Genomic DNA, 10407 nt, shown 5'->3' on the forward strand with positions numbered 1-10407 from the left:
CACTCTAACCACTAGGCTACCCTGCCACCCCTGTCTAACCAGACACCTAGGTATTTGTAGTTGTCCACATATTCTAAGTCAGAACCATCCAGAGTAGTGATGCTAGGCGGGCAGGCGGGTGCGGGCAGCAATCGGTTGAAAAGCATGCATTTAGTTTTACTTGCATTTAAGAGCAGTTGGAGGCCACAGAAGGAGTATTGTAGGGCCTTGACTCTCGTTTGGTGGTTTGTTAGCACAGTGTCCAAAGAAGGGCCAGATGTATACAGAATGGTGTCGTCTGCGTAGAGGTGGATCAGAGAATCACCAGCAGCAAGAGCGACATCATTGATATATACAGAGAAAAGAGTCGGCCCGAGAATTGAACCCTGTGGCACCCCCATAGAGACTGCCAGAGGTCTGGACAACAGGCCCTCCGATTTGACACACTGAACTCTATCTGAGAAGTAGCTGGTGAGCCAGGCGAGGCAGTCATTTGATAAACCAAGGCCATTGAGTCTGCCGATGCGGTGATTGACAGAGTCGAAAGCCTTGGCCAGGTCAATGAAGACGGCTGCACAGTACTGTCTTTTATCGATGGTGGTAATGATAACGTTTATATCGTAATTGGTCCTTCAGTCCTTTACCACTGATGAACCTTCTACCTAAAAACAACCTGACTCAATTGATCAATACCTCTGAGGTGTGACGCCCCCTTGTGCTACAGTTGCTGATTGGTCTGTGTTTGAAGTAGCCATTGTCATCTCTCGTGATCAGGTATTTGTATACATGTATTTAAACAATGAACATACACAACATCATTTACAAAACCCCTGCAATTCACAGCACCTGTTAATCACTTATAGATTGCATCAGTCATTTCATGCTGTCAAAAGAATCTTTATTGATTTATGTTAGTCTTTATTAAATGTTTCTTGTTGTAGTACAATATGTTCACTACAGCCCTACGACCTGGTCATCCAGTGCCATCCCCTCATTTGTACCTCTTTTTTTCCCTCTGACATCTGTTGCAGCCTAAAAACTCCCATCAGACAAGTATGTTCAGTTGTTACTCAAAGTTCTAAATGTGACGTGTAGCTGCACTTGAACACAAGGATGCAAAGCAGTGAGTGAGCAACGGGTATTATTGCTGTTTATTGTTCACCTTGTGAAGTGTATTGTTCTAATGATATTGAAGTGTTACAGTCTTATTTGACTCATTTTGAGGGCAACCCAGACCCCTGAGGAATTCACATCCAGTTCTCTAGTCTCACTCAATTATACAGATATTTCATTTTGTCATTTATATTTTTGTCATTTAGCAGACACTCTCATCCAAATCAAATCACATTTTATTGGTCACATACACGTGTTTAGTGTTTACACGTGTTTAGTAGATGTTATTGTGGTTCTAGCGAAATGCTTGTGTTTCTAGAGCCGACAATAATGACAATAATGACAAGTAACAAGTAATATCTAACAATTTCACAACATTACACAATACACAGAAATCTAAGTAAAGGAATGGAATTAAGAATATATATGCCACTGACGAGCAATGTCAGTGCCATAGACTAAGATACAGTAGAATAGGATAGAATACAGTATAAACACATGAGTACAGTATAAACATATGATATGAGTAATGCAAGATATGTAAAACTTATTAAAGTGACTAGTATTCCACTTATTAAAGTGGCCAGTGATTTCAAGTCTATAGGCAGCAGCCTCTAATGTGCTAGTGATGGCGATTTAACAGTCTGATGGCCTTGAGATAGAAGCTGATTTTCAGTCTCTCGGTCCCAGCTTTGATGCACCTGTACTGACCTCGCCTTCTGGATGATAGCGAGGTGGACAGGCAGTGGCTCGGGTGGTTGTTGTCCTTAATGATCTTTTTGGCCTTCCTGTGACATCGGGTGCCCTGGAGGCCAGGTAGTTTGCCGACCGCAACAACCTACAGGAGCAATTAGGGTTAAGTGCCTTGCTCAAGGGCACATCGACACATTTTTCACCTCATCGGCTTGGGATTCAAACCAGTGACCTTTTGGTTACTGGCCCAATGTTCTTAACCGCTAGGCTACCTGCCGCCCATTATTTAACATTCTGTATCACTTTTTAAAGTTACATTTCACCGTATCCTTCGCAGCACACACAAATGACAATAATACAATTGTTTACTGTAATCTTGAGCAAGGTTCTTTGGAGGCTCTAGACTAGAGAGAAGTTTTCAGTGTGATTTGTGAAGCATATTGTAAATATCAGCTGTGATCCTAGAGCAGAAATGTTTTATCTTTCCATACAATCATATACCATGTGAACTATTTCTATGATTGAAACATGGGTTTTTGAAACAAAGTAATTAGAAATTCACCCCATTTCTATTAGCTTATTCTAAGTTGTTGCAGCCCTTTCAGGAGGTACCGCTTAAAACAAGTTAAGAATTAGAAATCAAATAGACTGAAAATATTAACAGATCTAACATAGCCATATAGTTAATATGGAACAAAAGTAAACGTAGTATTTCACTTCATGTAAAAAATATCATGTAAACAACAGCATCCCACCTGATTTTGAGCATTCAACTCAGCATGTCTGTGTGGCTGGCTGCACTGACTTCAGATAAGGCATCTTATGAGAAGGTAACATGTAGCCTATGACAACTCCCCAAATTCCTTTTGGGTCAATCTATTATCTCTGTGTCAGCAATTACATTTTATCCAATTCAATGCAACTGTGTGAGTTTCCTGTCTGAGCTTTGGTGCGGAGAGGCTTTTTGCAATTGAGACGTGGGGGGCAGCTAGGTAGTAGAGGTCCACAGGACTGATGGTACTTGGGGCTCCGAAAAGAGAGAACATGGAAGTGTGGATCCTTGAAGTGAGGCAGAGAACTGTTATCCCTCGAGGAGCTCAAGGTCTCTGATTTAGAGCGAGGCCCGAGGACGATAGGGGGACATGTCTTCGGGGTGAGAGTTGTCATGGTTCGGCTCAGAACTCTGGTCTTACCAGAGCCCAGTAAGGGTGCTGCTGGAGACTTCTTCTTCTTCTTCTCAAGACTCCTGGTCTCTGGCTGCTCTGCTTGATACATCCGCTGGAGTATATTGTGGGAGTATGTTTGCCTGTTCGGCACCTTGGACTCAAGACTCTTCAGAGCCTGGTCTGTGTAGGCTTGCATTTCTATCTGCAGTTGGGTGATCTGCTCTTTAAACTCCTCCCTCAGTGCCTCACTACTGGCCTCCAGCTCATGTTGAAAAACCGCTATAAGCTCCTCCCTTTTGACATCCATCTCACCGGTACGCTTGTCTTCCAAAATCTCTGCACCTGCTTTCTCTGTGTTTTCTGCGCCGTTCACCTTTGCCATCTCCAGCTCTCTGCTTTTGACCATCTGAACGAGTTCCAGAATGCCATTCCTTGGGACGTTCATGCCCACCTGTGATTTGACTTGCTTGCGCACCTGCTGGAAAACAGACTGCACCTTTGCTTGAGTTGTCCTCTCTGCAGGGATGCGGTCCTCCGCGCTTTCGTCACTGAGACTGACAGAATTAATCAGGAGAGAGATGGGTTGAGAAATGTCCACTGCTTTGTCAAGAGACTCTTCTCCATCCTGTTCTCCTGGTGTCCCTGCATCCAGTTGCTGTGGTGGTTTATATAAAGATAACTCACTCATTGTTATTCCTCAACTTTCTGCTTGGTCCGTGCTGCTGTATTGTTCTTCCGCACTGAGTAGTGATCTGTAAACTCAGTGGCTATACACTGTTCTGTAAGCCCTGCGACTAGGAGGGTCTTAATTGCCCGAGGTGTTGCTTCTTTCCCCTAAGGGTGCTATTTGTCATGGGAATACACTGCAATCTGCCTCATATTCAGTTATATGAATAGTTCTTACTTACTGTTTTCACAGGCCTTTGTGTTTAAAGTGTACAATCACTTTTGTATTTTCTAATAGTTTGGATACATTAGGCTCAGTGGTAATAACAGCATTTGTAACACCTATATGATTAACTATTCTCTGTCTCATGTAACTATTTCATGCCTCGCTTGTCTAACTCTGGTTTTTGTAAATGGCCCAAGCCAATTATCCCAGGCTATCAAACTGACGTAAGTATTTGTTTTTACTAAGCTGCCTGAATTGAACATATTTGGATGATGTATTTGTATTATGTTGTTATACATCAATTGTGAATTAGACAATAATGAAATGGTTGTGCCTTTTTTTTGGATCAGTTAAGTTACACCATTGAATTAGCAGAAATCAGTAGGCCTCGTGTCTAGACCATGAATAATCATACTTTCTTTTAATATACAGAATGTAAAGATCAACCGTCTACCACTCCAACATCACACTGTTGTGTAAGCAGCACCGTCTTCATTTACTGTCTCTAATTGCGTCTCTTGACAGCAAAAAGCCCCCTGGTAACAGAGATAAACAAAACCCATCAGGGACAGTTGCTGAAGGTGTCAAATGCTCATTACTGTGACATTGCACTTTCATTAGTCTGTGGTGCTAAAAGAGAATTGATAGAACAATATCTGTTCTACAAACAGTATCTGTGTTTTACAGAATTTCTGCGTATATATTGTTACACCAGAGAGCGTTCATGTGATAGTCTTGCATGGTAAAGTGTCACTTATGAATACAGGGGGTCAGTCAGTGTAAAGACCCTGTGTTTGAGGGAAATTACAGGGTTATCAAATGCATTGCTTTCGTTGATTGACTTCATCTTATTCACTCCCATTGGAACATAAGGACACACACACACACACACACACACATCTAATGATCACGTTGACAAGATACAACCTATTGTTGTGTTGATGCTGTTGAGGCTGTCAAACTTAAGCCGCTCAAAATCCAAGAAGCAAAGAATAGCTCGAGAGGTGTCTCTTTCTGCAGTACAATCTGTCAAATATCTTCTTCTTTACGAATAATTAGCTTTTCGGCAGCCTTTCTGTTCCATTTCCACACTAGGGATACATGCTTTCCTCATTTATGCAGGAATATAACCAATTTGTTGACATCACTTTCTTAAGACACAGACTACTAGTTCAATTGAGGAAATGAGCTCTAGTGTAGTAGTGTATCATCTTCACTACTATGTAAATCAGTTGGGAGGGCTGTCAATATTGTCACATTGGGCAAAAGTACATCAGGCAACATTGTCATTCACACACAACAATAGATCAATTGAAAACGTCTGGAATAACCATGTTCATACAAACGTTGGTGATAAAGGATTTGTAAAGAATGATACAGAGGGTATAAAACATTGTCATTAACGGATGACTAATTATGAAGAGGGAGGGGTAGGGGAGACTATTGAGGCCTACCAATAGTTTGTTTCTGCAATGTGAAAATTGTGGCGACTGCTCCAAATAAACAGCCAATAGGAAACCTGTACGAGCGAACCTCCTCTCGAGACTAAATACAAACACATGGCCTGACTAGAAAAGATTGAGTGCATTTTCTGTCTTTGCATAGTTTCATTTTAAAAATAAATAACAATTTAGTTTTTAATACAACTTTTTCCGGTATTTGAGAAGAGAAGGTAAGTGCATTTTTTTCGCATATCACTTTTTGTTATATGTGATGTATGCACCTAATTTATGTGATGCACCTAAGATAAACTTCTAGTATGAAATGTATTCCAAGCGTACCATTACTGTACCATTACATTACATTATTTTTTTAAACATATATATTGGGATGAGAAATGATTGCGTAACCTCTCTTTCGCTCTCTATATCTCCGCATACTTCCGTGTACTCCTCCTCGAACAGCGGCAGGGCGTGGAACTTCATTCTGAACGTTTAAATGCTTGCCTTTATTGTAATGAGTTTATTTTCAAGCAGTTGAAAGCCGAAGGGTACAAGATGGTAAGAGAAAATATATATTCATTCGAAAAGTGTTACATTTGTATTATTTAGATACATTTGTCAGTTGTTATTGAATTTATAATTACAATCTCACATTCCAAGATGTATTAGTCGTTGGAATGATGATTTTAAACGTTATGCTTATGTGTAATGTTTTGTATCTATTTAGACTACCTACACAGACAGAGGTGAACATGTAAGTCCTTCAATTAATACTCTTTGTGAATAGATATTTTAATGAACACACCATCATTTTTTATGGATATGTATTTTAACTAGTTCAAAGTATGATTTCAAAAATGTAACTAGACTACCAATATGTTTAAATATGCATAATCGTTCTCTTACATTTAATATTTTCTAATTGCTGTCATATGGTCTGATGTATGCTAGATGTATCCCCCTCACATACCAGTATTAAATTGTTCTGCTTTTGTTTGAAGCATGACCATGGCAAGTTCATCTGTTTCGACCACATCACATTCTGGGTTGGAAATGCCAAACAGGTATGAAGCTCATTATGCTGATTTTAAATAGTTTTGCATGTTGTTACATTTTTCCTGAACATTCTCAAAGTTAGAGGACTATTCACTGAGGGGGATGGCTATTGGCTCTTTTAAGGGGTGGAGGGACAATAGGCATGAAACCTCAGAGTAGACCTCATCCTCCTCTAATTTGATCCAGATGCTTTCCCACTCCATCACCAAGGGGTGGCGCTCCCAGCACACCAGTCCTTTACAGTACAACAACACACTGTATAGAAATTGTGTTAAGGTTTTGTGCCTAAACAGTAAATGTACAAGTGTTTGGTTGTGAGTGCCACTGGTGTTTTTCTTCTGTTTCAACAGGCAGCATCTTACTATTGTAACAAGCTTGGATTTGAACCGTTGGCCTACCAGGGTTTAGAGACAGGCTGTCGTGATGTGGTGTCTCATGTGGTCAAACAAGGCAAGGTGAGCAGAGCATTGCAGCATATCCTGAATTAATTATGGCACATGTTAATAATAGATCGTAACTTGTTACAAGTGATGGAAGTTCCTTGGTTGTCTATCATGTAACTTTTGGGCGTTTTGTCTTTCCCAGATTATGTATGTATTCGCGTCCGCCCTCAACCCTGGAAACAAAGGTCCGGTATGACAAAAACGTCACCGTTCATATGGTTAAATATTATGAGATTGGTTGTCACTGACTAGTGTGCTACTTCACTCACTTTGATTTTAATATACTGCACTTTTGTCCATCTCCCTTATTCAGAAATGGGGGAGCACTTGGTGAAGCATGGGGATGGCGCCAGGGACATTGCATTCACTGTGGAGAACTGTGATTACCTTGTGCAGGTATCAAAGCATGCTTGCTATTTAATCCAAAATATCAGCTTTTTCTGGAATGAGGAGAATGCTTCTTTCCTAATGAGATGGGTTGAAAATATTATTAAGGATTGCAATCTTTTTCTTGGATTTATTGAAAAGACGCATAGCTATAGGATAATTATTTTAATCTTCCTGGATCTTTATCACATGTGCATATGTTTATCTCTCTATTATACTCTTTAGAAAGCCAGAGAGCGTGGTGCCATCATAGTGAAAGAGCCGTATGTATTGGAGGACAATTATGGCAGGGTTAAGCTAGCTGTTCTCCAGACGGTAAGTCAGTCAACATCTGCTGAAACTGAGCAGAGGAAAGTAGATTTACAGTATGCTCTAGATTTGGGATTTTCTCTTATATCACTATAGTATGGGGACACAACACACACATTTGTCGAGAGGACAGCCTACAAAGGGCTTTTCCTCCCAGGGTTCCATCCTCCTCTCCACCGGGACCCCTTGTTGGCCAAGCTGTGAGTATGAGCAATTTTACCTGGTGTTGAAATGAGCTTTTATAGATCATTGTAAACGAGACAGACTGTTTCAGTTAAGCAGTTGGCGTCACTGTGAAGCCTTATCTAACATTACAGACCCAGTGGATTACTGAACTTCATTGACCATGTTGTGGGGAACCAGCCGGATGATGAAATGGTGCCTGTGGTGGAATGGTAAGGCATTGTCTAGATCTAGATTAGAGGATTTACAACATTTACATTTTAGTCATTTAGCAGATGGTGTTATCCAGAGTGACTTACAGGAGCAATTAGGGTTAAGTGCCTTGCTCCAGGACACATCATCAGATTTTTCACCTAGTCATGGATTTGTACCAGTGAACTTTCGGTTACTTGCCCAATGCACTTAAACGCTAGGCTACCTGCTGTCCTACTATTACACATCCTGGACTGTACATTTTGTTCCAGACAAAAACATCCATGGATATCAGTTTCCTCCTCTAAAAAAAAACTACCACACACTAATCGCAATATAAAAAAACAGCAGTCTAATAGACAACATTTTAGGGTTAATTTGACATTCTCTAGAATGGTTTCCATCCAATGCAAGTAAAGCCAAGTTGACTGCTCTTCACGTTTCTCCATACAGCAGTGGTTTGGTTGGTGGATAGATGGGTGGATGGGGACGTGTCTGTATTACGTAACCCAGGCTGTTTGGCATAGGTCAGAGACTAATATTACTTAGCAGTTTTTGAGCTGGGTCCCAGGGGCTCCCCACATCTGGAGTCAATTAGAGGTCGTAGCTCTGAGATGAAAAACAGGGATGGGTTTGATCTCTAAAGGGAAGGCCCAAGGATTAGGGCCTTGGGATATATATAGTGTAGTCTCTCACCTATCCATTAAACACACAAAGATTCCTGAGTAGTTGGTTCTGTTTCCATAGGTACCAGAAGAACCTGCTCTTCCACCGGTTCTGGTCGGTGGATGACAAGCAGCTGCAGACAGATTTCAGTGCACTGCGCTCCATCGTTGTGGCCAATTATGAAGAGACAGTGAAGATGCCCATTAATGAGCCAGCCATGGGAAAACGCAAGTCCCAGATCCAGGCAAGTCATATGCCTTGTTATTCAATATATAATATGTTAAGTATGTCAAGAGGTATTTACTTATGTAACAAAGACATACAAATGTCCTCCATAGACATATATTTAGTATTGTACCTTTAAGAAACGTAGCATTACAAAAAAGTCAAGTGTAGAGCTTGTACCTTGCTAAACTCACTGGATTTAACAGGAGTATGTGGAATACTACGGTGGCCCAGGTGTCCAGCACATCGCCATGAACACATCAGACATCATCACTGCAGTAAGTCTTTTCACAAATAAAGGCTAAGCTCAACCTGGTCACTATAATATACACATCAATGGAAGATGAAAGCTTGGTGTGGTTAGTGTATTCTCCTTGTTGTAGATCCGTAACCTGAAAGAGCGTGGCATGGAGTTCATGTGTGTGCCAGACACCTACTACCAGCTGCTGAGAAAGAATCTCCAACACTCCCAAGTCAGGATCACTGAGGACCTGGACATTCTAGAGGTCAGAGACACAACTTTCCCTGCTGTTTGAATACATTTTCCAATTATTTATTACATTTAATTTATCCAAATACCTGATAGTTAAATGCATAAGGATGGCAATTACAATCCGTTAATTTGAAGTTCCATGCTCGGTTCTTAGCTTTTCAGCCTGATAAGCACTTTTATGTCCTGTTGCTTTGACAGGAGCTGAAGATCTTAGTAGATTTTGATGAGAGTGGCTACCTGCTCCAGATCTTCACCAAGCCTGTTCAGGACCGTCCCACGGTGTTTCTGGAGGTCATTCAGAGACACAACCATCAGGTGAGAGTAGCTTGAAATATCATAGAGCATTACAAATGAAACAATATGAAACCATTATGATTTTAAGAATATGAGCTTTCTTAGTTTATTGAAAAATCTATTTGCAGTATGTAGTGATGATAAAGGTGGATGTGCAGGTCTACATTTAGACTGAAAATGATGTAAAAACATGTCTTTGTACTCTTCCAAGGGCTTTGGTGCAGGCAACTTCAAGGCTCTTTTCGAAGCCATCGAGGCAGACCAGAATGCTAGAGGGAACTTGACTATCCTGACCCCTAATGGTGTGTCTAACCATATTTGAGCTTGCAAATAATTTGTTCAATGATTTATTGGAGAGCTGTATCTACACACTATATATAAATGGAATTATGATTTGACAGTGCTTGTGGAGTCAAACGTAAGGAACGATTGTTCATTATTAGAATAATACAGTGATGCTGTAAAAAGACATACTAAATCATTTTGACTTGAAGCCAAATTGTTATATTTGTTTTTGTGACTGATCAGAATCAGATATGTTGATGTACAATACATACAGTAGCAACAGCGACAGAGCAGACATCATTATACAATTTGAGCCAGTTATATAATTTAATACTGGCTTTTTTTTAAATATTTTTTTTATGTGACCTCACTCTGTAGTCTTAGCTTTATATTGTCTTATTTACTTTATTTCTGAAAAAAGAATAACAAATAAACCACAACCTAACCAGGAGGGAGGTAATAAACTCAAAATAATGAATGCATAGTAAGAACACACAAATGTAAGTTATTTGTATCCTTTCACTTCAAACTGTTACTTTTAGCATTCGTATTTAAGAGCATGTAATAAAACAATTGATCTGCATTGAGA

The 10407-nt window shown here is 40.2% G+C and overlaps 1 protein-coding gene across 1 annotated transcript; it reads left to right on the forward strand.

The window, feature by feature from the left end:
- The first annotated feature begins 5260 nt into the window (after positions 1–5260).
- LOC109895814 (4-hydroxyphenylpyruvate dioxygenase) lies at positions 5261–10407 on the forward strand. Its single transcript, XM_020489820.2, has 15 exons — positions 5261–5515; positions 5748–5843; positions 6013–6039; positions 6287–6349; positions 6692–6796; positions 6927–6969; positions 7098–7180; positions 7397–7486; positions 7577–7680; positions 7798–7875; positions 8603–8765; positions 8953–9024; positions 9130–9252; positions 9438–9554; positions 9745–10407. Exons 2-15 carry the CDS (start codon positions 5841–5843, stop codon positions 9853–9855), a joined length of 1182 nt encoding a protein of 393 aa, XP_020345409.1. The 5' UTR covers positions 5261–5515; positions 5748–5840; the 3' UTR covers positions 9856–10407.

The sequence above is a fragment of the Oncorhynchus kisutch genome, linkage group LG8 (assembly GCF_002021735.2).
Source record: "Oncorhynchus kisutch isolate 150728-3 linkage group LG8, Okis_V2, whole genome shotgun sequence".
Lineage (NCBI taxonomy): Eukaryota > Metazoa > Chordata > Actinopteri > Salmoniformes > Salmonidae > Oncorhynchus > Oncorhynchus kisutch.

Coding starts and splice junctions, on each gene's coding strand:
- LOC109895814 (XM_020489820.2), top strand. Junction 7,681..7,797: donor GACCCCTTGTTGGCCAAGCT/GTGAGTATGAGC, acceptor CTAACATTACAG/ACCCAGTGGATTACTGAACT. Junction 7,876..8,602: donor ATGGTGCCTGTGGTGGAATG/GTAAGGCATTGT, acceptor CTGTTTCCATAG/GTACCAGAAGAACCTGCTCT.